Here is a 27500-nt window from a genome sequence, read left to right as displayed (position 1 = left end):
GAGGGAGGGAGGCAAGACGTAATAGTTGGACTAGCGTTGTGTGGCTTGTTACGTGTCTATGTGTTAATTTGTCGAGTTTGTTGTTAGTTTTTGTTCTTGTGTTTGATTTTGTGGTGTTTGGAAGTTTCGAGTTGGTAGTGGTAGGGGTGGTGGTAGTAGTAGTAGTAGTAGTAGTAGTAGTAGTAGTAGAAGTTGTAGTAATAGTAGTAGTAGTAGTGCCAGTAGTGGAGTGGTAGTAGTAATAGTAATAACGGTGGTAGTAGTAGTAGTAGTAGTAGTAGTAGTAGTAGTAGTAGTAGTAGTAGTAGTAGTAGTAGTAGTAGCAGCAGTAGCAGCAGCAGTGGTGGTGGTGGTGGTGGTGGTGGTAGTAGTAGTAGCGGTAGTGGTAGCAGTAGTAGTAGTAGTAGTAGTAGCAGTAGCAGTAGTAGTAGTAGTAGCAGCAGTAGTAGTAGTAGTAGTAGTAGTAGTAGTAGTAGTAGTAGTAGTAGTAGTAGTAGTAGTAGTAGTAGTAGTAGTAGTAGCAGTAGTAGTTTCGTTGTCAAATATCGGGCATACAGACAGACATGCAAGTAAACCAAAACACACACACACACACACACACACACGCACAAATAGGAGAAAAAAAGAAAAGAAAAAACACACACACAGATATAAACTTTTTTCCTCACTTTCCCTTTCCTTACGATTGTCTTCCTGTTTAGGTCTACACGTGGCCTGATTTTGCCTCACGTGTTATTCATTCCTATCGTCCTATCTGCCATTTCTTTCTCCTCATTCTGGCATTATTTTTTTTTCCATATATCTCGCTTACACACTTTCCAAAGCTTACGAAAGACTTTAAAAAAACACACACACACACACACAGAGAGAGAGAGAGAGAGAGAGAGAGAGAGAGAGAGAGAGAGAGAGAGCATCATTATCAGTTCGGTGCTGTAAGGTTGAGCCCGGCAGTGTAGCCAGTCCAGTGCTCAACCCTCTGGTCACTCGTATAATTGCAATCTACCCGATGCTTATCCAACGATACTTATCTTCTCTTGTGAAATCAGATAGATAAAGGCACGGAGATTAGAAGAGAGAGAGAAGGAGATAGTGTGTGTGTGTGTGTGTGTGTGTGTGTGTGTGTGTGGAGGGAGAAGGTGAGGAACTAGATGAAGAAAAGGAAATCAGAGCACCGTTTTTACCTCACATCGAATTCTATACATATAAAAGCTTTCATTTTGCGCAAGATAACACGATAACCATCTCACGTGTTGGGGTATGATGCTTGCAAGGCTGCCAGTGGTGAGAATAAGACTCAGCAACGCTCATTCAGGCAAGACGTTCATGGTTCAGGAAGGGAAAAAACATTGATGTCCCTTAGCACGAGTGAGTGAGACTCGGGTACGAAGATTGAGCTACGTGACGGCCGAGTGTGTGGAGGCTGCGTGTTTCTGAAGACTGAGAGGAGGCCGAGGTGAGCAGAGGAAATACTGGAAGCTAAGATGAGGCTAAAAAGGACTACAAGAGACATATTATGAGAGAAATTAAGGGTGAGGTGAAGAGTGGGACTAGTTAAAGATATGAGGGAGATGAATTGATGAGAATAGAGGCTGAGATGAGGGTTAATCTGTCACTAAAGCCATACAAACACCCCTGATAGCCTGTGCTACTTTAACCCCTTCAGTACTGGGGCGCATTTTTACCTTGAGTCTTTGGAAATGATTACACGATTTTATTTACATTAGGAAGGGTTTATGGAGATATGAAGATTAACCCCTTGACGCGTTTTCATATTCATTCTGGTTACTATTTAGTGACTTTATACAGCTTCAGATACTTAGGTGGGGATTAGAATAGTGAAGATTTTAACTATTTATTTTCTGAGCTTCATAGACCCTTTGTAATCTCAATAAAATAGTCTAATTATACCCAAAGCACATGGTAAAAATGCATCCCAGTACTGAAGGGATTAATGACCAGAGTATTCACTATTTCAATCCCCACATAAGTTTCTGAAGCTGTAAAAAATCACCGAATAGTAACCAGAATGAAAATGAAAACATGTCCTGGTATTGAAGGGGTTAAGTAGAGCCTTCTAAGTATAATGTGGGTGGTGCTGTAGCGAGGAAGTTCAGAATAGAGTCCAAAACGTGCGAGCTTAACCCAGGGTCGAAAACTGGACTGGCCCGCGGCGAGGAGGACACAGTGACTCGCTTGTTTATGAGCAGCAGACACAGTGACTCGTGTTTTGCTGTGCGAGTACTGTGGGAGTGGCGGATCCTGTACCTTAGCGTGTGCCACAGTGGAAGTTACTCCTACCACCGCCACCACCAACCACCACCAACTACTACTACTTCGACTGCAACTGTTACTACTGCTACTATACTACTACTACTACTACTACTACTACTACTACTACTACTACTACTACTACTACTACAACAACTACTACTACTACTGCTGCTGCTACTACTACTACTACTACTACTACTACTACTACTACTACTACTACTACTATGCTCTTATTTTTACTTTCTAATTTATAGTCTTATTGTTTCCTTTATTTTCTAATGTTCTTATAATTTTTTTCATTTCTATTTTCTCATATTTCAATACATTTTCTTTTGTTACCATACAGCTACTGCTACAAGGGGGCCAGACGGCATGGTGCATCTCCCCTTTATCTTCTTATAAATACTTTTCCCTTCCATTCAATGCCACTCTTCCTTCGTGTCTGCGTGGCATACTGATCCACTTCACTATCCACGAAGTCTAATCTTTCTAATCCAGAGACAATTGGCAAACACATACAACTATCTTAAGCCACATCAATCAGATAAACACTACACTTATTACTTGGAAAACAGGTTACGTTGAACAGAAGTAGTAGTAGTAGTAGTAGTAGTAGTAGTAGTAGTAGTAGTAGTAGTAGTAGTAGTAGTAGAAGTAGCAGTAGTAGTAGTAACAGTAGGAACTCCCTGTCTGCTTCTATATTTCCATCTTCCTACGACTTGACTTCTTTTAAGAGAGAGGTGTCGAGACATTTGTCCCTAAATATTGACTAATTCTTTTGGTTCTTTTATGGAGACTACAATTCAAGTGGGCCTTTTTTCTAGTATTCATTTTTTTGCCCTCAGTAGTTCCTCTCTTACATAAAAAAATGTGGTAGTAGTGGTAGTAGTAGTAGTAGTAGTAGTAGTAGTAGTAGTAGTAGTAGTAGTAGTATCACTGAGCGAATCTTGAGCTGAGCGTCACCCTCACAGAACACAGGGCGCACCGAAGCCTTCATCTTGAAATAGAGGAAAGACAAATAGAAGGCAAATAGTAGGAGGCACCGGAGGGAAAGAGCACGCAAGACATCTATCTGATGGAAGACAAGAAGCGGGTGTGACAAGACTGAGTGATAGAAGACACTGGTAGAAGCAAGGAAAGCACACACTACATAGAGGAGACACAGAAACACGACATTGGTATATAGAAGGCACTGATAGAAGATAAAGAACACACACACACACACACACACACACACACACACACACACACACACACACACACACACACACACACACGCAGTATCCCTAATTTTTCCATTTTCTCTCTCTATCACAATCTTTCACCTTTCATCAACTCATTTCCTTGCATTACTTCACTCAAAGGTTAAGAGACAGAGAGACAAATTCCAGCGCTGTGACAGAATAGTTTTGTCCAAGCCAGCACCTTAAATGTTACCTGTCTGTCTGTCTGTCTGTATGTATGTCTGTCTGTCTGTCTGTCCGGCACCGTAAAATTTCCTTTCTCTCGCTCCTTCTTCTGGTTATTTTTTCTTCCCTCCGAACCCCTTTCATTTGCCAGGATCCACCCTCCCTGCTCTCTCTCTCTCTCTCTCTCTCTCTCTCTCTCTCTCTCTCTCTCTCTCTCTCTGCAACACCAGTGAATGGAAATGAGTTTCTTGTACAAGGCTGAGATAAGCAAGAACCAGGAACGCAAGAATTGAGTGGGTTTTGAAGTGTGGAAAATACTATGCTGACTGACTGATTGCCTGACTGACTGACAATAAGACTGCCTGACTGACTAATGAAGTGACTGACTGGCTGGGTGAAGCGCGCACTCCCTAGTCCATGACGTATGAGATAAAGTTTGTATCTGGCTGTCACAGTAACAAGCTGGAAAGTACCAGTGCCGTGGAATTTTCCTGCACACACACACACACACACACACACACACACACACACACACACACACACACACATCAGATTTCTGGCAGGAAAGTAACAGTGACATTACACATTAGATCTCTGGCAGGAAAATTCCCACGTTACTGGTACTGTTACTGTTACTTTTCAGCTTGTTACTGTAATAGCCAGATGCAAACCGTCCTGGGCTAAGGAGTGTGCGCATCCCCCAGTCAGTCAATCACTTCATTAGTCAGTTAGTCTTATTCTGTCTGTCAGTCAGTCTGTCAGTCTGTCAGTCAATCAGCAAAGTATTTCCCACCTTTCAACACTCACTCAATTCTTGCGTTCCTGGTGCGTGTGTGTGTGTGTGTGTGTGTGTGTGTGTGTGTGTGTGTGTGTGTGTGTGTGTGCGCGCGCGTAAGTTATGTGTGTGTGCGTATGTGTGCGTGTGACAAGCAGGGTAGCGTGCATACTCGAATGTATGACATGCGAGTTTAGTTCACTGTATGCGTAGCTGTCATAGTGACCGGGGCATTGTGACGTTTGGAATTTACTTCAAGGCCAGTCCTGGCATGCACACTGTCAAGGACTGTTGTGTGCACTTCCTTTACATCCCTGACTTATCTAAAGTTACACTGCATATTCAAGGGTATTTGTACGGTTTTAGTGACTGATTATCAAGATATCTTCATTATTCGGATAACTGTCTCTGTGGCCCTGTAACTTAGTAGTGGTGAGAGACACAAATGTTCTTGAATACAGGCTCGGGATGTGTTCACATTCAAACAGAGCAATGACTGATTCCATTAGTCGCTCACCTCGCCAGGATTCAAGGAGCCTAAGCGCATACGACAAGCTGCAAGAAGGTGGCAGTCCTTCACATCACCGTCGCAGTACAAGACCAAGCAAATCATCAGCTATGAATCAAGAAAAGACGGTGAGTCTGTGTCTGCCTGTGTCAGTTGTGCGTATGACTTGTGTTAATGATTTAAATCTCAGTAGAAATAACATTTAGGTTACATTCTATTCTGCCTATGACACGCTCCTTTTGTTCAAATATTTCCATGACAGGACTGTGAAATCGATAAGGAGGAAGAGGCGGAGAGGGAAGAGCAAAGGGGGAAGGAGGAAAAGGAGAAATGTTAATATAAGTAAGTTTCCCCTTTAGATAGTGGTTGGAATACGTTTTCTTTGGCCAGCACATACTTTTGATTAAAATCTCGTCCCTGAAAGGAGATGAACGGGTAGTGGGGAAGGAGCATAGGAAGACGAGAAGGAAGAGCGGTATGGGGAATGAGGAGGGGTGGAGGAGAGGGCTGAGGACAAGTAGGAGATAAAAGAGAATGGGGGAATATAAGACAGACCGATACAGTTCACGATTTGTTGAGGAGTGGGGCCAATAACCAAGGAACAACTGAACTCTCGCCACAGGACAACCACGCCAGTCGAGAGGACGAGGAGGAGCTGGTTCTCTTGGACACGCCTCTGGGCTCGGTGAAAAACTTCTCATCCCTTATGAAGGCAACGAGAAACAAAAACCTGGCCTTGGTGCGCGCTTTGCTGTACATGGGCGACTCTGTTGACTTCAGTAACATAGATGGTCAGTAGAAAAGAACCACAAGCATTTCCCAACGGCGGCTCTGTTTCCATAGCCTGATCTCACTCATATTTTATTGGTTTTACTTAGGATCTAACAATTTCAGTTTGGTAATTCAGTAAAGCTCTCTAAATCTTGTGTTTGCAATGTTGCACGCTTACTGAGGACAAGTAATGAAAGGAATTGATATAACACTTTAATGATTTTCTAAACTGACTTCATTAAAATGCTTCTTCCCTTGGTATCTTCCGCCTTTCTGGTGATTCCATTCTTTCATCTGTTATCATGTTTCTCCTTCATTTTTATACTACTTTACTTAGGAAGTTTCCTTTGGGAGTTCCTTTGAAGCCATTGTGTCTTCACGTGGTACATACTCCCTGTATAGAATACTAATACTCTCATCTGCACATCATCTCTACCTGATGTTCTAAAGCTTTCCAGTCACTACCTTATGCTCCCTTGTTCCTGTGTTGTGAAGTGTAACTATCTCACCACCTCCCAGGCTGGACGGCCCTGCACATGGCGGCGGTGTACGGAGCGGTGGACGTGGCGGTGGTGCTGCTGAACGCCGGGGCTGACATAGAGGCAAAGTGCAAGTCAGGTAGTGTGGAGTGTTGCTTTACTTGAGTGTGCAGGGCGTGTTTAATTTTGTAATAGCGTTTTGTGTTTCTCTAGTGCTTTTAATTCACTTACCCCCACTTATTCATTTGTACATTTATTTCGTATTTATCTGCACACTTACTTGCCTACCTAACTATATACATATGTTGTGCGTATGTATAAGTATAAATGTATATGTACAGTACTTATTCATGCATCTATATATGCATAACCCGTATTCTGAAACACTCTGCTGTCTCACCGTGATCGGTGTAGGCAGGACCCCGCTGTTCTTGGCGTGCAGGGAGAAACAGTTCGCCTTGGCCAAGATGTTGGTGGAGCGAGGGGCGGACACCTCGACTGCGGACAACTCAGGTAGGAAACTCAGCAGGTGAAGATGAAATGATTTTTGAGACATGGCCTGCATTTGCTTCTTCTCTGTCTCGTAAGATTGGACTCTGCTCTTTCAGGCCGCCAGTGCTGGCTCGCTGGAGATAGTGAAGTGGCTGTTCGAGAAGCTGGATTGCAACACATGCGAACGAGTGATCAGCAAGCAGCCTGAGAAGCTGCTACGGGAGCTGGCTGGGAAAGGCTGCAAGGAAGTGGAGAAATACTTGAAAGACTCCGGCAACAAGCGCCTTAACCCAGTAAGCTGTTTCATTTCAGTGATCACCATCTCTATGCAAACAACACACACTTCATTTTACTTCCGCTCCTCGCCACACGTTGATAGATATGCGCGAGTAAAGCATAAAGTGCTATAAAGACACGTTACTAGGAAATCACCAGATAGGATCGTCAACCTTCAAGTACCGCTTTCGAGAAGTCTACTGAGTCACGCTGTGTGGCGAGGTTGCCACCGAAGCAAGCAAGGAGTTTTATGAGCTCCATAAGATAATAAGTAAATATAGGTAATAGTTGTAGTAGCAGCAACACAAGTAGTAGTAGTAGTAGCAGTAGTAGTAGTAGTAGTAGTAGTAGTAGTAGTAGTAGTAGTAGTAGTAGTAGTAGTAATAGTAGAAGTAGTAGTAGTAGTAGTAGTGGTAGTAGTAGTAAAAATAGTAGTAGTAGTGGTAGCAGAAGTAGGAGTAATAATAACAATCTCTATACAGGATGGAGACAAAGGAGGGAGGAGCGGAAACCGGGCCGGGTCACTGTTGTCAAACACTCCTGTGCGCACTATTTCTACATTTCAGTCTGTGTTCAAAGTTACACTGAGTTTTTAAGGGTGTTTCTACTGTTCTAGCGATTGATAAACAAGATTTCCTCACTGATAAGAGAAACCCGGCCAATCATTTCTGTGGTTCTGGAAACAAGTCGTGTTGAGGAAGTTCCAATAGGTGTCTGTCAATACTGGCCCGAGAGTACTATTAACAAAGGCTCAAGGTCGAGATGGCGATAGAGGCATGAGTGAGGAGTGCGCAGGGGAGTGACGCGTGTATTAAAAAACGCCTTCTCTTCTCACTACAACAATCTTCTAAGGCCACAGAAACAATTAGGTGGTTTCTCAAGACACTTTCTCCTTTTGATATACTAGAAATCTTGCCAATCCTTCCCCAGAACCATAAAAATACTCTTATATATACGAGTATCTTAAAGTGGAGCCTTTGGGAAGCAGTGATGGTGAGAGAGCAAACTGTTTCAGAATGAGCCTGAGCAGTATGACCTTGGGGTGTGGCTGTATAGGTTCCTCTCCTGTATCAGTCTCGTCCTGAAGGCTCTGAGTGCAGGTCAACGATTAAAGCGTTTCCCAGGTTAGTTTGTCATTATAAGGTGAGATCTGTTTATTGATGCGATCCCAGTCACGGTTGAGGAGTGAGGCAGTGTGGGAGTGGAATGGTCTCGGCAGCCATGCATTGCTTACAGTGAATAGGGATCTCCACAAAACGATCAGGTAAATTCATGATTGGTATGTATTGGTATTCAAGGACTATCATAGGTAGACGTATTAGCTTCTTGCAGCTTTCCATGTTGTCATTATCCTTGCCATTATTGCTACTGTTATTGCTATTTTTCTTTTAAATGTATCACCACATGCATGTCACTTGTTTTATTGTCCTTGTATGTCCTTATATGCAGATGTGACCTCCTGGGGTCGCAGGTGTAGTGGGTGAGTGAGCAGCGGGCAGCGCCGTGATAACATACCGCATTGTTGACAGGTCTGCGGTAAGATAGGACTGTAGTTCTCGGAAAAGTGACGTCACTTCAATTAATGCCAGACTCGCTTATACTAACTCATAAACACTTGCTTGCAAAATGCTTATCCACACCGCAACTGTGGCAGGTGTCTATTATTTCTACTCTCTCACTGCATAGTGGGAAGAGAGAAACTATTGGTGTTTACGTGAATAATCAGAGATGTAGAAAAAAAAAATAGATAAAACCTTGTCAGCCGCTGTCCTGTTGCTGCCTTAACAGGAAGGGAAGGGAAGCAGACAAGCCATTGTTGCTGGAGCTGTGTGAAGCGTAAGTCACGCACCACGCAGGAAGCCTGACGTCAGTGGTGGACGCTCTGCCCTTCAGGATCCCAGTGTGACCAGCAGGACCAACGCTGCCATCCATGGACACAGAGAAGCTAGTGAGTCTCTCTCTCTCTCTCTCTCTCTCTCTCTCTCTAATCTGTGTGTGTGTGTGTGTGTGTGTGTGTGTGTGTGTGTAATTCACCTCGGTCGCCTGCTGGTAACCCAGCCACTCTTCCCCATTACGGAGCGAGCTCAGAGCTCATAGACTGACCTTCGGGTAGGACTGAGACCACATCAACACACTCCACACACCGGGAAAGCGAGGCCACAACCCCTCCAGTTACATCCCGTACCTATTTACTGCTAGGTGAACAGGGGCCACACATTAAGAGGCTTCCCCATTTGCCTCGCCGCTTACCGGGACTCGAACCCGGGCCTCTCGATTGTGAGTCGAGCGTGCTAACCACTACACTACGCGTGTGTGTGTGTGTGTGTGTGTGTGTGTGTGTGTGTGTGTGTGTGTGTGTGTAAAGAGGAAGATGTATTTATAAATCAAGTAAGTCTTCTAAATTTTGCAAGCTTTAGTACGTTTTGTGTCGCTTTGGGTACTTTACAGCAGTGTGACTTGGCACTAGTGGTAAAAATAGATTGGTGACTCAGCTGAGCACCAGTGACCCACACTGCATGAAGGACACAGGTCTGTCAGGATCAGTACAAAGGAGAATGTCTGACGTTGTAGGAAGGATTACAAATGACTTTCATAAAAAGAGACTGAAGCTGATTCACACTGTGCTGCAACACTCGGTTCAAAGAAAACCCTTCAGAAATGCTCCTCTCTCTCTCTCTCTCTCTCTCTCTCTCTCTCTCTCTCTCTCTCTCTCTCTCTCTCAGGATAGCTGCGCGAGGAGCGGGGACATGGCAGAAGCCAGTCGCTTGGTGCGGCAAGGCACGCCCCTGGAAGGCCTGGTGAACAAGAGATCGCCTCTCATGCGGGCGGCGATGGGCAACAGGGTGGCCATGGTGCGCGCCCTGCTGGACATGGGAGCTTCTGTCGACTTTAAGAACGAGGACGGTTAGTAGCAAACAGTGACTGTTTATCTCTTGACACCGAGGATCATGTTCTGCAACACTGAGCATGGCAAGGGCGCCGCGCTGCTCGGCCCCTTGAGGACACCAGTCAGAGAATGACAGGAAGCTGTACAAGGCTTGAGGCGTCTTGTTTTGACTATTTCAAGATGAATTGTAATGGAATCTAATGTAATGAATTCTCAAGAGTGTCTTCTCTATTCAGGCGATAGTTTGAAAAGGAATCTTTGTCATCATTATGGAGAAACGTCTTTCAGAACCAGAATAATCATCTTTGTGTCCTTAACAACAGTCTTAACGAAATCCTGAAGCCTTTAAGATTACACAAAAATAACATTTTCAAGATTTATCAATTTAGATTAAGTAGAAGATTGCTTTTTATGTTAGTTTTTTTTTTCTATTTTACCATCTTGTTTTCATTTCGTTGACTTGCACTTCACGACACCGTGAAGGCTGGACGGCGCTGCACATCGCCGCCAAGCACGACGCGGTGGCCGTAGCGGAGGCGCTGCTGGACGCCGGGGCTGACATCGAGGCCAGGTCCAACTCAGGTAGAGTGGCGTCCCTCAAGCGGTATCTTACTTTAGGCTATCCTTCTTAGCATTTCAGAATACACTTGCTGTTACTTATTACTCCGTGTATTTAACTGATGCATATCTATCCAATGATGTATCTAGCTTCCTGTTTTTTATTTCATTTTACCCGTCACATTCTTAAGACTCAGGCTCTATGCACGCAGGTCATTCTTAGGAAAGCATTCTCTGTAAAGTGTGTTGGTCTCTCAGCAAACCAACAATTGTGTGACATTCTTCAGGCAGAACACCGCTGGCGTTGGCTTGTAACCAGAAGAAACTTTCCATGGCAAAGAAACTGCTGGAGCGAGGGGCGGACGCCTCAACGACAGACGGCACAGGTGGGAAGCTGTGCAGCTCAGTGAAGGTGAAATGATCTTAGTACAGTGTTAAAAGAATGTTCACTGACAGGACGAAACTCACCTTGCCTCCGCTGGTCAGGGTGGACGCTGTTGTTCCAGGCTGTCCGCAGCGGCTCACTGGAGGTGGTTAGGTGGCTGGTGGAGGAGGTGGGTGTTGACCCGCGCTGTGCCTCGGGCGGCAAGACGGCAAAACAGTTGGCGGACAGCAAAGGGCATGCTCATGTATCCAGATACTTAGATGACGCCATCCCAGACATCTCCGGTTCAGTAAGAAGTGACAACCTTTTAATAATTAGTGCTTTGAATGTTAGGTGATATACTGAGAGCCTAAATAGTACAAGCAACTTTACATTTTATTACTTTTTTGAGCAGCTCGCACCGCAGAGTAAAGCAGTGACTCCCCAATCACAAGCTTCACCCATTTATCACTTTGTCTGTTTATTCATGCATTTGTGTGACCATTGAACTGTTTGACTGATCTAATTTACCCCTCAGAGGACGGCAACAAAGGCCAGCCACAGTGTGATGCCTGCTTCGAGGACACCAAGACTTGCCAGCAAACTGTCTGCCAAGGCTGTTAGGGCCTCTGAGTCCTTCCTGGTGAGTCGACGGGGTATTGCTGCCATGGCGAGCCTGTTCAGAGGGAAAGCTAGGGTACTGTACTTTGGTATCTACAAATGAAAATGATAATGATTATAGTAATAGTAGATGTAGTAGCAGTAACAACAGCAACAGCAGCAGCAGCAGCAGCAGTAGTAGTAATAATAGTAGTAATAGTAGTAGTAGTAGTAGTAGTAGTAGTAGTAGTAGTAGTAGTAGCAGCAGCAGCAGCAGCAGTAGTAGTAGTAGTAGTGGTAGTAGTAGTAGCAGCAGCAGTAGTAGTAGCAGTGGTGGTAGTGGTAGTAGTAGTAGTAGTAGTAGTAGTAGCAGTAGTAGTAGTAGTAGTAGTAGTAGTAGTAGTAGTAGTAGTAGTAGTAGTAGTAGTAGTAGTAGTAGTAGTAGTAGTAGTAGTAGTAGTAGTAGTAGTAGTAGTAGTAGTAGTAGTAGTAGTAGTAGTAGTAGTAGTAATAGTTGTTGTTGTTGCTGTTGTTGTTGCTGTTATTGTTGTAACGCCAATCTCTTCCCTACAGGACGATGCCGGAGCAGTTGTAGATCTGAAGGTGAGACTGACCCGCCACGTGGTGCCGCCTGGCCCTGACGTGTACGACACCACCACCGACCCGCCCGGCCTCGTCCTGCTCCTTAACTACATCACATTTTCCGGGAGTGACATCAAAGATAGGCAAGGCGCGGAATACGACACCATCAACATCAAAAGTGTGTTTAAGCAGATGGGCTACGAGGTGGAGGCTTACGAAGACCTGACGTGGAAGGATACCATGTTGAGAATTAAGGAGTTCAGCACTTCGGGGCGTCTGAATAAGGCTGGGTGCGCCGTCGTGGTGGTGTCCTCCCACGGCGGCACCGACCCGTCTTCCTTCCTGACTTCGGACGGCGAGCAAGTCAGCGTGAGCCACTTGCATCAAAGCTTCAAGGACTATGGCAAAGATATCCGGCAAATGGCCAAGATTTTCTTCCTCCAGTTCTGCCGTGGCGATGTCTTGCCCGTGCGTGAGACAGATTACAGTTTGGATCGTTCTCCTAAGAATATTATCAGCTTCTACAGCACCTCCGACGGGTTCGTCGCCTACAGGGATCCTAGGAGGGGCAGCATTTTCTTGTCAGTGGTGTGTGAAGTGCTGGCCGAGCGAGCCTACAAGAACAACCTTGATGATCTGTACCGGCAGGTGCAGCGCAGGTACGTGGACCGAGGGCTGGGCACTACGCCTGAGATGCAAAACCTTGGATTTAGCAAGAAATTCTACTTCAATCCTCGACCCCGAAAGTGAGTAGCAAGGTCCACCCCACATTCACTGTGCCATGGATGTGATAATGTCGCAGCTTTGGTACAAATACGGAGTCACTCAGTTCTTGTTGTGTACTGTTACACACAGGATGTCTGTAACCAGTCCTTTGTTCAAAAGTAAAGCTGACAGGAATACAAGGAAATAATTAAGACCCAATAAGAGAACAGCGCACTCAACAGCAGGGCGAGATAAGACCAAGGTTTGAGGCAAAGGTCGGCGAGCACGGGGCATTGAGCAGCCATTACTGGGCACAGGTGGGGATGGGTGTTCGCAACATTGATACCTATAAAAGATAAACTTTTCCATCCAACATTTTGTATTTTAGGAAATCCTATAATTTCTAAGATAATTATATATATATATATATATATATATATATATATATATATATATATATATATATATATATATATATATATATATATATATATATATATATATATATATATATATATGCAGTGCAGACAGGCGGTGCATGACAACTTTCACAAAATGTATCAAACGTAACTGCACTTCATTGGTTCATAAAGCAGTGACTTAGCTACCCTCGACCCTCTTGTGGTAACACTGTAATAAACAGCATCAGAGAAAGATTTCTGGCAGTGATAGGATCGCCGCTAAGGAGGCTGTAATCATAGTAACTCTCTAGTTATTATAGGTACTAGTACTAGTCATGTTACGGTGACCAACAATAAGCCGTGTACAGCCTGTATTACATCTTATTGTAGACTACCCTAGCATTCACTGAACAGCGCATGGCTCGTGAAACATAGTCGAAAGTAACACTGGCGTGGCATTTTTTTTTTTATAAAAAAGAAAGCAAGCAACGAATACGGCGTGCAATCTAAGTCATACTAACAAAATGGTAACCTTTAAAGTTCATGTTTAAGGCAAGCCAAGGCTTACACAAGAGCTACAAAGCGTTCCGTTCGCCACAGCGACTCGTACAAACCTATGAAGCTTCGAACCGACCAGTATTTCCACCAAGAACTACGTATTACTTCGTGCAGAGACGCCGCCGCCTTGCCGTGGGTCGAGGTGGTCTCCTCTGTGTTTTATCGTAGTTTTGAGTAACTATTAGTGTGCTATTATTTGTGACACTACAACACATCCACGACTGGATGTAGGATTACGTCCTGCGTGACGAGAAATTGGGAAATTAATCGATTATTGACAAAAAAAGGATGGGACCTGAGTTCAAACCAGCGGCAGGATCTCACAGGCTGATCCCGCCGCTATTACCAGTCGTCACACTGTCATCCCTTCGCCACAGCCACCGCCACCGCCACAGACACATCCCGCTACCAAACACTGACAAATCAATCCATCACATATAGTGAAGGCAAATGTGAAGGAGATACGAACTGATCGTAGTGGCTGGTGTCCCTCGCCGCCCTTCCTGCCTCGGCTGGCCCGTGTTCCGCCCCCTGCCGCGGTACTGCACCATGTCCTCGCTCAGTGAGAGTGAGGCGCACTGAGGACATAACGGCTATAGGGAAAGCAAAGCCAGGCGTTCTTAATGTGTGTGTGTGTGTGTGTGTGTGTGTGTGTGTGTGTGTGTGTGTGTGTATGTGTTTCTATGTGTATTATGAAGTGACGACCGCGTAGTGGCGTGGAATGTTTCTGGTCAAGACGCAAGCGCTGTATTGGAAGTGCATTAAGTGAAGTGTTTAACCCCTTTAGTACCATGATGGGTTTCCACATTCCTTTTACTTACTATTTGGTGATTTTATACAGATTCAGAAACTTATGTGAGGATTAAGATAATGAAGACATTGGCCATTAATCTTCTGACCTCCATAGACCCTTCCTAATGTCAATAAAATGGTCTAATCGTACCCAAAAGTCATGGTAAAAATGTGTCTCATTTTTGAAGAGGTTAGGTGTGTCGTGTGCATAAAGACTTCAGTACTGGGACACATTTTTACCTTGAGTTTTGGATACGATTAGACCATTTTATTGACACTAGGAAGGGTCTATGGAGGTCAGAAGATTAATGCCCAGAGATTTCACTATTCTAATCTTACACATAAGTTTCTGAAGCTATATAAAGTCACCAGATAGTAAGCTGAGTGAATGTAGAAACACGTCATGGTACTGAAGGGCTTAAATGCAAAACACTCAACGTACGAAGATAACTGGAACTTGAATCAAACAATATAGAGGAAAAAAATACAGAATAAGGAAAAAAAACAAGATATTTTGTCCTTTAGCGGTGGTGTGTTGAGGCGCGGCGCTCCCTCCATCCCTCCAGACAGACGCGTGAGTACAGTTAGTGTAGTAAGTCTTGCCACTGATGCTGAAGGATGATTGTTGGTGAAAGCAGGTTAGTTTTGATTTATTTAAGTCATAGGTAAACTGTGAGAAAATGGAGGTTTTAGTGATTAATAGAAAATGTAAGTGTTTCATTGAGGACTATTTCTTTTCTAGTATTATTCCCAATATTTGTTGTTGTTGTTGTTGATGCTGTTGTTGTTGTTGTTGCTTGGTTTATTTCTTCCTCTTTCTTCATCATCGTCATTGTCATCACTACCAATTTTGAGTTCTTGTTGTTGTCATTCATCAATTTAATTTTTGTTGTCTATAGTTGATTCTTCTTCTTCTTCTTCTTCTTCTTCTTCTTCTTCTTCTTCTTCTTCTTCTTCTTCTTCTTCTTCTTCTTCTTCTTCTTCTTCTTCTTCTTCTTCTTCTTCTTCTTCTTCTTCTTCTTCTTCTTCTTCTTCTTCTTCTTCTTCTTCTTCTTCTTCTTCTTCTTCTTCTTCTTCTTCTTCTTCTTCTTCTTCTTCTTCTTCTTCTTCTTCTTCTTCTTCTTCTTCTTCTTCTTCTTCTTCTTCTTCTTCTTCTTCTTCTTCTTCTTCTTCTTCTTCTTCTTCTTCTTCTTCTTCTTCTTCTTCTTCTTCTTCTTCTTCTTCTTCTTCTTCTTCTTCTTCTTCTTCTTCTTCTTCTTCTTCTTCTTCTTCTTCTTCTTCTTCTTCTTCTTCTTCTTCTTCTTCTTCTTCTTCTTCTTCTTCTTCTTCTTCTTCTTCTTCTTCTTCTTCTTCTTCTTCTTCTTCTTCTTCTTCTTCTTCTTCTTCCTCCTCCTCCTCGTGTTCTCACTAACCTCTTCCTCGGAACATTTATAAACAAACAAAATTATCAGCTAATCAATCATAAACCGAACACACACACACACACACACACACACACACACACACACACACTGATTCTCTCTCTCTCTCTCTCTCTCTCTCGGGTAACAATGGAAGGTTCGTAATAACGGTGAAGCACGAAGCGTAAAGTTTTGAAGCACTTTAGCTGAGTGAAGCTTGATAGAATGTGTGTGTGTGTGTGTAATTCACCTCGGTTTTCTGCTGGTCACCCAACCAGTCTTCCCCATTACGGAGCGAGCTCAGAGCTCATAGACCGATCTTCAGGTAGGACTGAGACCACAACACACTCCCCACACCGGGAAAGCGAGGCCACAACCCCTCGAGTTACAACCCGTACCTATTTACTGTTAGGTGAACAGGGGCCACACATTAAGAGGCTTGCTTGCCCATTTGCCTCGCCGCTCCGGGACTCGAACCCGGCCCTCTCGATTGTGAGTCGAGCGTGCTAACCTCTACACTACGCGGTGTGTGTGTGTGTGTGTGTGCGCGCGTGCTTCCGCGGAAATATTATGATGCAGTGTTTTGTTCCGTGTGTGTGTGTGTGTGTGTTTTATAGGGTGAGTGAAAGAGAGAGAGAGAGAGAGAGAGAGAGAGAGAGAGAGAGAGAGAGAGAGAGAGAGAGAGATCAGTGTGTGTGTGTGAGTGTGTTTTAGTAGCTGAGAGAGAGAGAGAGAGAGAGAGAGAGAGAGAGAGAGAGAGAGAGAGAGAGATCAGTGGCAGCAAGTTGAGGTGAGGGCTGGAAACTCTTAGTAGTGTAAGCGAGTGTGGAGGAGATGAAAGAACGCGGAAAAAGGAAAAAAAAAAACGAGAAAAATAAAAAAAGGGCTGAAAAACGTGGGGGGGGGGTGGTGAAAGTGAGGGGACGGAGGGGTGTAGGTTCTCTTGCTCCCCTCCTTCCTTTCCCTCCCGCCCCTCACTCGTGCCCCAGCTCCTCGTTAAGCACCCCCAGCTGACTCCCTTCACACGACTCGCCTCCAAGACAAACAACGCTCGTTAAAAATGCTCTATTCTGAATTTTATTATACGAGTAAAATGTGACACTCCACGCGGCGCTGGGTATACATTATGCCTCAGTGCGGTGGTGGTGGTGGTGGTGGTGGTGGTGGAGAGAGAGAGAGAGAGAGAGAGAGAGAGAGAGAGAGAGAGAGAGAGAGAGAGAGAGAGAGCAAGGGGCCATTGTTGCGTGTTTGTTGGGATTAAGGTAATTTCACATGACAAGAGCATAATAGTGAGAGGGGACGCGTCACATTGTTGCGTTTACACTTTTTCACACCCTCCTCCTCCTCCTCCTCCTCCTCCTCCTCCTCCTCCTCCTCCTCCTCCTCCTCCTCCTCTCAGATTCCTTATCTTCGAGTTTTTTTTACATTACTTTTTTTCTTCGTTTTCTTTTTCTTCTACATCTTACTTCTCCTTCTTTTTCTTTTTCTTCTACATCTTACTTCTCCTTCTTTTTCTTTTTTTTTTCTCTTCCTCCTTTTCCTCTTTTTCCTCCTTCTTCTCTTCCTCCTCCTCCTCCTCCTCCTCCTCCTCCTCCTCCTCCTCCTCCTCCTCCTCCTCCTCCTCTTCCTCCTCCTCTTTCTGCTCTTCCTTCATCTCCTCCTCCTCCTCCTCCTCCTCCTCCTCCTCCTCCTCCTTCCATAAATGAAAGAAAAATCCGTTAAGGAAAAGAAAAAAATCACCATAAACAGAAACAAGAAAAATAATAATAATAATAATAATAATAATAATAATAATAATAATAATAAGAAGAAGAAGAAGAAGAGGAAGTCACGTGACGGCAAAGACAAAAATAAAAAATCAGTCTGACATCAAATATTAAAAAAAAAACAATAAATAAAACAATAAAATATAAGAATAAAATAAATGAATAAAATAAATTAAGAAACACTAAAATTTCACCAGTTTTTTCTCTGAAGTGACGAAGAGAAAATAAAATACAAGACGTGCCCCCCCTCCAGCCCTCCTCCCACCCCGTAACCCCCCCAGAACCCGCAGCTATTCCAGTGTACCGTAGCGGCGTGGCAGATGTACCGGGGCGAAGTGGTACAGGTGTATAGGGAAGGATGCGCGTGCGAGCATGCGTGTCCAACAAAGGAGAGTGACAAAGGATGCGGCGAGATGCGTTCTTTTTGCTCTCAAGTGTTGGTCGTTAGTGGGCGGAGGACGAGGAGGAGGAGGAGGAGGAGGAGGAAGAGGAGGAGGAGGAGGCAGAAGAGACCGAGAAAAGATGAATAACCAAAGCAAGAAGAAAGTGGAATAAGGATTTTGGCATTCCTTACAGAGAGAGAGAGAGAGAGAGAGAGAGAGAGAGAGAGAGAGAGAGAGAGAGAGAGAGAGAGAGAGAGAGAGAGGAGAAATAGGTCAGTCAGTCGGATATGTAGTCAGTCAATCGGTCAGTCAGAAATCTATCAGTCACTCACTATCTATCTGTCTATCTATCTATCTATCAATCAATCACCACGCCCATATTAAAAACAACTCGCTCCTCACCACGACAGTTTTCCAAGGCCACAAAGAAGACTAGCGGGGTTTTCAAGACATTTTCTCCTTGACTTGACTAGAAATCTTGCTAATCCAACACCAAAACCGTCAAGCTATCCTTCGAAACACGAGTACCTTCAACTAGAGCCTTTGGAAAGTAGTAATAGTGAGAATACCGAGTCTTGATCACACCACGAACACACACACACACACACTCACTCACTCATGACACCACCGCCACCACTCATCTTCTCCCCACGGAACGACAGTTAAGCCAAATCTCCCAAGTTATTACCATTACTATTTCTGCAGCCAGCACCCTGCCTCGCCCCGCTCCGTGCCAGTCAGCCCCTCTTCACCGTCTTCCTCTGGTGTGAGCGAGCCATTAGCGAGTTGTCCAAGGCAGCCGCTCCTTATTGACACGAGAGGGGGGGGGACGGAAGAAGGTTGGGGGAGAGGGGGATAGAGAGAGGGGGTGGATGAGGGGGGAGAGGTGGCGATATAGTAGCGAATTAAGAGATAAAAATGCATGGAACTTAATCTGATTTGTGATTTATATGTATGTTAAGTTAGAAATGTAGTATGAAGAGGAGGAGGAGGAGGAGGAGGAGGAGGAGGAGGAGGAGGAGGAGGAGGAGGAGGAGGAGGAGGAGGAGGAGGAGGAGGAGGAGGACTGATGTTGTAAGGGTTAGGTAAATATGTTAGGGTTAGTTGAAGGGAGACAGGAATATGAAAAGGAGGAGGAGGAGGAGGAGGAGGAGGAGGAGGAGGAGGAAGAGGAGGAGGAGAGAAGAATGGGTGAACCTAATGTCATCCATAACAGAGAGCCCTCTTCTCCTTCCCTCCCTTCCTTCTTTCCTCCCTCCCATCTTCCCTCCCTCCTCCCTTCTTTCTATTTCTACTTATCTCTTCTTCATTCTTTCCCAAGCTGTTATTTTTCCTTTTACAATTTTCATCTGCTTTCTTCCTTTCCAAGTATTTCTATTTACCAGAAGAGAGAGAGAGAGAGAGAGAGAGAGGAGGAGGAGGAGGCAGGTTACAGTAATATAGCCTGATCACGTATATTAACCTCTCTCTCTCTCTCTCTCTCTCTCTCTCTCTCTCTCTCTCTCTCTCTCTCTCTCTCTCTCTCTCTCTCTTTTTTTTTATTTAAACATAACTTTATACAAAGGAACATGTACCCAAAGGCGCACTGTCGTGTGCTACCTATTCTAAGGGTACTACAATCTATTTCTCTACAATATTTACAAGACTTAAAAATAGATAATATACAAGATGGTCAGCATGTAAATGGAGCACTATTCGTTTCACTTCACTAGCACTATTCACGCACTGCACTACACTGAGTGTCACGTCACAAAGAGTGTCAGAGGAGTTGGCAGTGTCTGTCTCCACTTATGTGCCATCAGTTTGACACTGTGAGTGTTCATCTCCTGGACGTGAGGCACCGCGGCCGTGAACAAGTTCCACATCCTGGAGACGCGTCCTGCGAAGGTGCGTTGATGCTGACACCCGTGGGATCGCGGCACCTCTACGGCGTCACCACCATTGAGCACCGTTCTCGTGCTCCGTGCGGTGACTCTTAGAGGATGACGCAGCCCTGCCAGATGTGGCACTCTTTGCACCTGTGCCTTATGGAACACTACGATCGCCGCCACGTCTCTGCGGTGTTCCAGTGAATCAAGAGGACGCTCAGGCTCTGGGTGAGGTGGTAGTGCAGCATCTACTAGCCGTATGGCGCGGCGTTGGATGCTGTCCAGTCTCCTTCTGTGTGTGGCGGCACAGGACATCCAGGAGAGAGCTGCGTACTCAAGGTGGGGCCGCACCTGTGCCTTGTACAGCAGCAGTCTCCCTTCCTGTCGAGGAAACTGGCGATCCTTCTGAGAGCGGAGATCCTGTGAGAGGCTTTCTTGGCAATGGTTTTGACATGGCTGTCAAACCTCAGCCCTCGATCCACCTCCACTCCAAGTATCTTGACGTCATCTTGGAGTGGGAGAGCAGCAGCGCCAAAGACAACTTTCCTGCCATTGCTGCCATGGCGGCTGGGGACCGAGAGACAACCATTGCCTGTGTCTTCTCCGGCGCGAATGTCACTTGCCAGCGAGCACCCCACTCCTCTATCACTCGTAGCTGCTGATTGATGGCCTCAGCAGCCCGCCCACTGTCCTGGCGTGGATAGGTATAGGAGAGGGTGCAGTCATCAGCATAGGCCATGACTCCTGGCAGTAGCTGGAGAAGATCATCCACGTAGATATTCCACAGTGGGCCAAGAATTGAACCCTGTGGCACTGATGCCTCCACAGGCAGGGACTCAGATGTTTGCCCGTTGACAACCACCTTGAGGCTTCTGTCCTGCAGGTAATTTCCCAGGAGTCGTAGCAAGCCACCCTGGATGCCTTTAGCACGAAGCTTTTCTAGTAATCCGTTGTGCCATACTTTATCAAAAGCTCCTGCTATGTCCAAAGCAACCACTATAGTGTCCTTGCCGTCGTCGAGGGCGTCCTGCCACTGCCTGGTGAGAAGCATCATTAGGTCGGAGGTTGACCTTCCAGGTCTGAACCCAAACTGTTGGTCTGAGAGGAGGGCATTGTCCTTGAGATGGCTACACACCACCTCTGCCACGACCCTCTCAAACACTTTACCCACCACTGACAACAGGGATATGGGTCTGTAGTTTTTTGGGTCCGTCCTGGAGCTTTTTGTGTACGGAACTACTCGAGCCTCCTTCCACACTGAAGGCCAGACGTTTTCCCGTACACAAGTTGTGAAGACTTGGGTGAGAGGGCAGCCAGTTCCTGGGAGCATCGCTTCAGCAGGTGCGGGCTGATGTCATCAGGGCCGGTGGCTTTCTGTGTGTCCAGCCCCCGCAATAATCGCTTCACCTGCTGATGCGTCACCTCCACCATGGTGACAGTCTTCTCACATTGCTGGACCAGCTGAGGCGGTGGCTGCTGTGGATTCCCCACCTTCATTTTTCCAGCAAACAAGGAAGCCAGCAACTGTGCCCTCTCCTTACTGCTGGTGGCGACAGTACCGTCCTGCTTGCTGAGGGGAGGGATGGATTCTTGGTGGCCAGTTCCTTGTTTGTCCTTAACAAGGGACCACCAAGTTTTGTTTCCTACGCCAGTGCCACACAGTTTCCGGCGCAGGCTTTCCTCCCACTTTTTTAAGGCCCACTTGCTGGTTACCACCATCCTCCTGCATGCAGCCCTGTGCAGGTCCTTGTTGCGCCGAGTCGGGTTCCTCTTGTAGCGGAGCCAGGCAGCATACTTTGCCTCGGCAGCAACACGGCAACGGTAGCCAAACCATGGCTGATCCGTCGCTCTGGTGGTGTATTCCCTGTGTGGGACGTGGCGTCTCTGGAGGGCGAGAAGGTGAGAGGTGAGTGCAAGTGCTTCACTCTCTGCTCCTCCCTGTAGCAGAGTGGCCCAGGGTCATGTCGCGGCGCAGGGAAGCCCAGACTGTTTTGTTCCACAGCCAGATGGTGCGGGTGGTGGCCTCGTCCTGAGCCACGCCCACTTCCAGCTGTGTCAGTACAGCGTGATGGTCAGAGCTGCCCACGAGCCCCAGCTGATGACACTGAAGCTTGTCTTCCTGGTAGTCTGAGATGACAGGGGCTGCGTTCCGTTGGAGGTTAGCACGCCCCCCGCAACCCCCAACGGAACGCAAGGGAACGCGTAAGCCATACGGGTATGGTTGACAAGATGGCCGTCCAAGCTGGCTCTCCTACTCCTCGCTCAAGAGCTCGCAAAAGACCCTCTGTTGGACGCTGCAGAGCTCCTCGTAGCACGAGAGGAGGAAATATTGCTGAGGCAAGAGGAAGAGGGAGAAGAGAGGCTGCCAAGGCAAGGAGAAGAGGGAGATGATAGGCCGCCAAGTCCTGTGCGGGTCAAGGACTATGCAGAGACTATAGTGCCTCTTTACTCCGGGAAAGACTTCAAGAAACACTTTCGAATGCAAAGGAAACTGTCCCTGCAGCCACAGGTGCTGGAGGGGCCTCTGCAGCAGCTACCATGGCGGTAGAGGCTGTCTCTTCTGCCTCAGAGGCTGTGGGAAGAAATGCGACACATATAACACCGTCTCTTATTGCTATAAATACTAATATTTTGGTCATATTGCCTTATTCCAGCATTCTACAAGGGATAACAGACTTAACACATTGTTTTTGTTATTCTGTGACGTCGCATAAGCTGTCAAAATAGCATTTACATCCCCCACACTGAAAAAATAGTGGTGAAGCGGCGGCCGTCTGCGGTTTGTTGATAAACAATAGTTGCCAGACACCGCCAAGCATTCACCTCCGAGGAGCGCAAGGTCCCGCAAGCTTCCGCAAGGCGAGCTGTATGCTGGTGCCCCCCGATTCGGGGGAAGTATGCCATACTGTAAGCCTTACGGTCCCCAACTGAACGCGGCTTTGCAGGGTCTAATGTCCCTCCTCGTTCATGTGTGGGGAAGGTGACATGATCTGTCAGACCCTGCACCTCCAGGAGATTCTCGTAGGCGTCTCTTTCCAGGTGGTGATTGAGATCCCCCACAATCAGCACGTGGCTGCAGCTGTGTGCCATCATCAGGTTGTCTAAGGCCTCAGTCAGGTACAGGAGTGAGTCAGGCCCTTGTCGCGGGGGGCGATACAGGGCACACAGCAGGAGGGCTGAGCGGTCTGCCAGCATTACTCGGAAGTACATCATCTCCATCAGTGGAGGCGTGTCTATGTCGAGTAGCTTCCTTGAAGCAGACAGCCACTCCGCCTCTTTCTCTCTCTCTCTCTCTCTCTCTCTCTCTCTCTCTCTCTCTCTCTCTCTCTCTCTCTCTCTCTCTCTCTCTAAAAAAGGAAACCGTTCTAATACATTCAATTTTATTTCACAAAACCCTTCACTGGCTCAACACAACAGCCAAAAGAGCACCGTGGAGTCCCCACGCTCCCCTTCAGTAACAATGCCCTGGAGCCGACATGGGACGACACACAACATACGGCACGGGGGGGACATATAGCACAAGAGCACACTGGACATTTGCAGCCATTGAAAGACTTCCTGGTGGTTTGGACAGACTGCTGGTTACGAGTCACTGTCCTCTTTCTTAACCCCTTCAGTAGCGACGCGTTTCCATATTCATTCTGGTTATTATTCGGTGATTTTATGCAAGTTCAGAGTTTCGTATGAGAGTTATAATAGTGTAGACTGTGGCTATTAATCTTTTGGCCTTCATAGATCCTTTCTAACGTCTATAAAATGGTCTAATCGTACACAATCTCAAGGTACAAAATTATTCTGCTTAATATTTGGCGATTTTTTTTACGGGTATAGGAGGAAAATAGCCAAGACTGTGACCATTAATCTTCTGACCTCCATAAACTCTTCTTAATGTCTATAAAATGGTCTAATCGTACACAGATCTCAAGGTAAAAATTTATTCTGCCTATTATTTGATGATTTTACACGCCTTCAGAAACTCATGTGGAGGGATTAAAATAGCGAAGACTGTGACCATTAATCTTCTGACCTCCATAAACTCTTCCTAATGTCAATAAAATGGTCTAATCGTACACAAATCTGAAGGTAAAAATGTGTCCCAGTACTGGAGGGGTTAATGGAATGGGAGGAGGTAGTTGGTCTATGTAGGACAGTGTGTTGAGGCAGGAGAGGTGATGAAATATAGCATGCTCAAACAATGTCAACTGATAAAACAGCGAAACATTTAACATTTTAGATTCATTCCCAACTTGTATTAAAACTAGTGCCATTTATTTACCCTTCTTCTGTAGCCAGGGTGGGAGAGGAGGAGGAGGAGGAGGAGGAGGAGGAGGAGGAGCATTGCGATGAGTGAGGAAGAATGGGTGGACAAGATGAGCAAAAGACTGAGTGTTCTGAGCCAAGATGAAAGACAGGAGCAAGAAATTCCTTATGGTGGCGAGAGAAATGAGGGTAGGATGTGTGTGTGTGTGTGTGTGTGTGTGTGTGTGTGTGTGTGTGTGTGTGTGTGTGGTGAGAAGGAAGAGAGAGAGAGAGAGAGAGAGAGAGAGAGAGAGAGAGAGAGAGAGAGAGAGAGAGAGAGAGAGAGAGAGAGAGAGAGAGAGAGAGAGAGAGAGAGAAGAGGGTGAGGGTGTGCGGGGAGGGTAGTGTTAGTCCTGGCTGACCTAACCTAACCTATCCTTACTTTATCTTAATTTTAAACAAACATTACGTAATTTTGCCTTGTTTGACTTCAAGCTATCTAAAACCATCTCTCCTTAATAGTTTATGTAATCTTGCCTCGTCTTACCTCACCTCAACCTAACCTAACCTTACCTTACCTTACCTAACCTGACCTTACCTTACGTTACCTTACCTTACCTTACCTTACCTTACCTAACCTTACCTAACCTTACCTAACCTCATATAACCCAACCCAACACTCCTTTACCTCACTTAATTTCACCATGTAGGCTTCCATTTCTCCACACCTTTGCTCATTTTTCCTCTTCTCATCTCATTTCATATATCCAAGTTTTCATTCCCTCCCTCTCACCCTCCCTCTCTCTCTCTCTCTCTCTCTCTCTCTCTCGCTCTCTCCCAGGTCCCGCGCTGAGTAATTTCCCTAAAACAGGAGGACAAAGAAAGCGTTTAATGGTGATGATTCTTGAGTTTGGTGTCGTGAGCTGGTCCCTTTAACCGGTTTGTTTTGGGTTACCCGTGTGTGTTGCTCCCGTGTAGAGAGCATCGCCACGCCCTTGCCTCCCCCGCGCCTCCTCCACGCCCTCCCCTTCACCACACTCCCCCACTCACGAGTCCTCCACGCCCCCGCCAACTCGACTGTCCCCACCCCAGCTATCCTCTCCCCGCTTCTCCATCCTCCCCACTTCCCCTCCTCCTCCCAGCCTCTCCCCAATGCTTGTGTGAAAATGTCTCATTATAATCCCTACGCTTCAATGCACTCCCTCTCTCTCTCTCTCTCTCTCTCTCTCTCTCTCTCTCTCTCTCTCTCTCTCTCTGGTTTGTCCCTCCCTGCTTTCCTTTTCTTTCCGTTTTCTCTCTGGTTTACTCTCTCTCTCTCTCTCTCTCTCTCTCTCTCTCTCTCTCTCTCTCTCTCTCTCTCTCTCTCTCTCTCTCTCTCTCTATTTCTCGTATATTCTCTTCCTTCTTTCCATTTTCTCCTCCCCTTCACCTTTTCCTCCTTAATGCCATTACTCTTCCTTATGCATCTCCTTTCCCTCCTCCTCCTCCTTCTCCTTCTCCTCCTCCTCCTCCTCCTCCTCCTCCTCCTCCTCCTCCTCTTCCCCTCTTCTTTCTTTTTCTTTTACTTCTCCTTTTCTTCCTCGTTCTCGTCCTTTTTCTTGTGTTCTTCCTTTTCCTCTTCGTCCTCTTCCTCTTTTCCCTCCTCATGCTCGTCCTTCTCGTCGTTCTTGTACTCCTCTTCCTCCTTCTCCTCCTCCTCCTCCTCCTCCTCCTGCTTCTCCTGGCCAGGCTTGCTAATCATCATAATCAATCAACCATCAGGGCCTCATTATCTGGTCCCGCGGCGATCACAGGCTAATCACTGATCGCTAATCACTCTGCCATCCGCCTAACCAGCCTTCCTCAGAGCCATTAAGCCACGGACGCTACCAGTTATTCTAGACCCCCTTAGACTACTACTATTACTATTGATGCTACTACTACTGCTACTATTACTGCTGTTACTATTGCTATTACTACTATTTCTAATGCTACTGCTACTGCTACTGCTATTACAACTACTACTACTACTGCTACTACCACTGTTATTGCTGCTACTACTACGACTATTGCTGCTACTGCTACTACTACTACTACTACTACTACTACTACTACTACTACTACTACTACTATTACAACTACTACTGCTACTACTACTGTTATTCCTGCTACTACTACGACTATTGCTGCTACTACTACTACTACTACTACTACTACTACTACTACTACTACTACTACCTATTAAATCTATTTAGTTGGGGTTAGTGCAGTGTTCTTAATCCTTATTGAGGTTTTCTATGGCTTAAAAGGCGTGACTTGAGAGAAAAAGGTTAGAGGTGAAGGTGTTTTCTTTTCTTTCTCACGTATTTAGTTTGATTCATCTTGTTTCCGCCATCTATTGACTCTCTAGTGTGTGTTCTTGTGCTTCGCTTAATGCCTGTGAGTTTGTCTGGAGATCTAAAGGGAGACTGCAGCGAAAGGTGAGAGTGGAAGGTAATGATACACGTGTTAGCTTGCCACGTTTTTGTTATTGTTTCTGTCATCTATTGAGTGTGCTGTGTAAGTGTGTTTTAGTCTTTATCGTCGTTTTTTCTGAGAATTTAAAGGGAGACTGTAGAAAAAATGCAAGTCGTTGCTTCTATCACTTATTGAATTTATTGTTTGTGTGTGTGTTTTGGTCTTTAACTGTCGTTTTTCTGAGGATTTAAAGGGAGACTGCAGAAAAATGTGAGTTGAGGGTACTGATACAAGCGTTAGTGGCTGGAGAAAGAGAGTGACTGGCAATAGGAGTGAAGTATTAGAGTAAAGCATCAGAGAATGACAAAGATGAATTAAAGAGCGAAGGAGCTGAGGAAAAGGAGGAGGACCAGGAGAAGTGAAAGATTAGAATATAGGATCAAAGGACAAAATAAAGATGAATTAAAGAACGAAGGAGCAGAAAAAGAGAAAGAAGGTTAGTAGAAGTGAAGAACCAGAATATAGGAGTATAGAAGGACACGTCAGCTAAGTAGATGACGGTGGGAAGGCTGGACAGGTACAGGCGAAGGAGAGGCGGAGGCTAAGTGGCTGTCGAGAAGGGCACCGCCTCTCGCAGCCTAACAAAGCGGGTGTGTTGGAGGGTTTAATGTAGTTACGGGACCCCTTACGATGCCATCCCTTCCTTCTACCCTTCCTGTCACGTGTGCTCAGTGTGACAGCGCAGAGCATCCATAACAGTAGGGAATGAAAGACACTGATGAACGTTACCATATACATTTGGTGCCGTTGTTATGGCTGTGAACATCTAGTGATTCTTATGAGCTCACTATACTCATTTGAAACTTATTATCGAAGTCACTCAGAGATCTATCAAACCTCTTGTTGTGAGCTAATGTTGGTGCACTTTTTGTCCTTATTCAGAAACGCTTAGCTCTCTCAACACGAGTATTTTCCAAGGC

General features: G+C 45.7%; 2 protein-coding genes and 1 long non-coding RNA gene across 8 annotated transcripts in view; all 3 read left to right on the top strand.

Moving 5' to 3' along the window:
• The first annotated feature begins 4874 nt into the window (after positions 1 to 4874).
• LOC123512019 (ankyrin repeat domain-containing protein 27-like) lies at positions 4875 to 7221 on the top strand. Its single transcript, XM_045268152.1, has 5 exons — positions 4875 to 5091; positions 5586 to 5754; positions 6254 to 6352; positions 6628 to 6726; positions 6802 to 7221. Exons 1-5 carry the CDS (start codon positions 4924 to 4926, stop codon positions 7113 to 7115), a joined length of 849 nt encoding a protein of 282 aa, XP_045124087.1. The 5' UTR covers positions 4875 to 4923; the 3' UTR covers positions 7116 to 7221.
• A 280-nt stretch (positions 7222 to 7501) lies between these two features.
• Positions 7502 to 13050, top strand: LOC123512018 (caspase-9-like). 6 transcript variants are annotated; one of them, XM_045268150.1, is made up of 10 exons: positions 7504 to 7850; positions 7997 to 8105; positions 8431 to 8510; positions 8770 to 8929; positions 9705 to 9885; positions 10352 to 10450; positions 10714 to 10812; positions 10913 to 11100; positions 11329 to 11433; positions 11964 to 13050. In XM_045268150.1, the coding sequence occupies exons 4-10, from the start codon at positions 8912 to 8914 to the stop codon at positions 12720 to 12722; spliced, it is 1449 nt and encodes a 482-aa protein (XP_045124085.1). In that variant the 5' UTR covers positions 7504 to 7850; positions 7997 to 8105; positions 8431 to 8510; positions 8770 to 8911; the 3' UTR covers positions 12723 to 13050. The 6 variants fall into 6 exon arrangements, with proteins under 6 accessions (XP_045124086.1, XP_045124085.1, XP_045124082.1 ...); XM_045268147.1 differs by having other exon boundaries at positions 7997 to 8245; XM_045268151.1 differs by having other exon boundaries at positions 7502 to 7850; positions 7997 to 8245; positions 8431 to 8929; positions 9710 to 9885.
• Positions 13051 to 14754: 1704 nt separating this feature from the next.
• LOC123511935 overlaps positions 14755 to 27500 on the top strand; it is a 31020-nt gene continuing 18274 nt past the window's right edge. Inside the window, exon 1 of the long non-coding RNA XR_006676986.1 lies at positions 14755 to 15002. This is a non-coding gene — a long non-coding RNA (uncharacterized LOC123511935). The remainder of the gene's footprint in view (positions 15003 to 27500) is intronic.

This window comes from Portunus trituberculatus, chromosome 32 (assembly GCF_017591435.1).
Source record: "Portunus trituberculatus isolate SZX2019 chromosome 32, ASM1759143v1, whole genome shotgun sequence".
Lineage (NCBI taxonomy): Eukaryota > Metazoa > Arthropoda > Malacostraca > Decapoda > Portunidae > Portunus > Portunus trituberculatus.
This window is presented reverse-complemented; position numbering and strand designations above follow the sequence as displayed.

Bases quoted from the DNA above. Each gene is read 5' to 3' on its own strand.
- LOC123512019 (XM_045268152.1), top strand. From the start codon at position 4,924: ATGTGTTCACATTCAAACAGAGCAATGACTGATTCCATTAGTCGCTCA. The intron at 5,755-6,253 runs GTCAGTAGAAAA...ACCACCTCCCAG, and splicing joins TGACTTCAGTAACATAGATG to GCTGGACGGCCCTGCACATG. The intron at 6,353-6,627 runs GTAGTGTGGAGT...TGATCGGTGTAG, and splicing joins AGAGGCAAAGTGCAAGTCAG to GCAGGACCCCGCTGTTCTTG.
- LOC123512018 (XM_045268148.1), top strand. The intron at 10,813-10,912 runs GTGGGAAGCTGT...TCCGCTGGTCAG, and splicing joins CTCAACGACAGACGGCACAG to GGTGGACGCTGTTGTTCCAG. The intron at 11,434-11,963 runs GTGAGTCGACGG...TCTTCCCTACAG, and splicing joins GGGCCTCTGAGTCCTTCCTG to GACGATGCCGGAGCAGTTGT.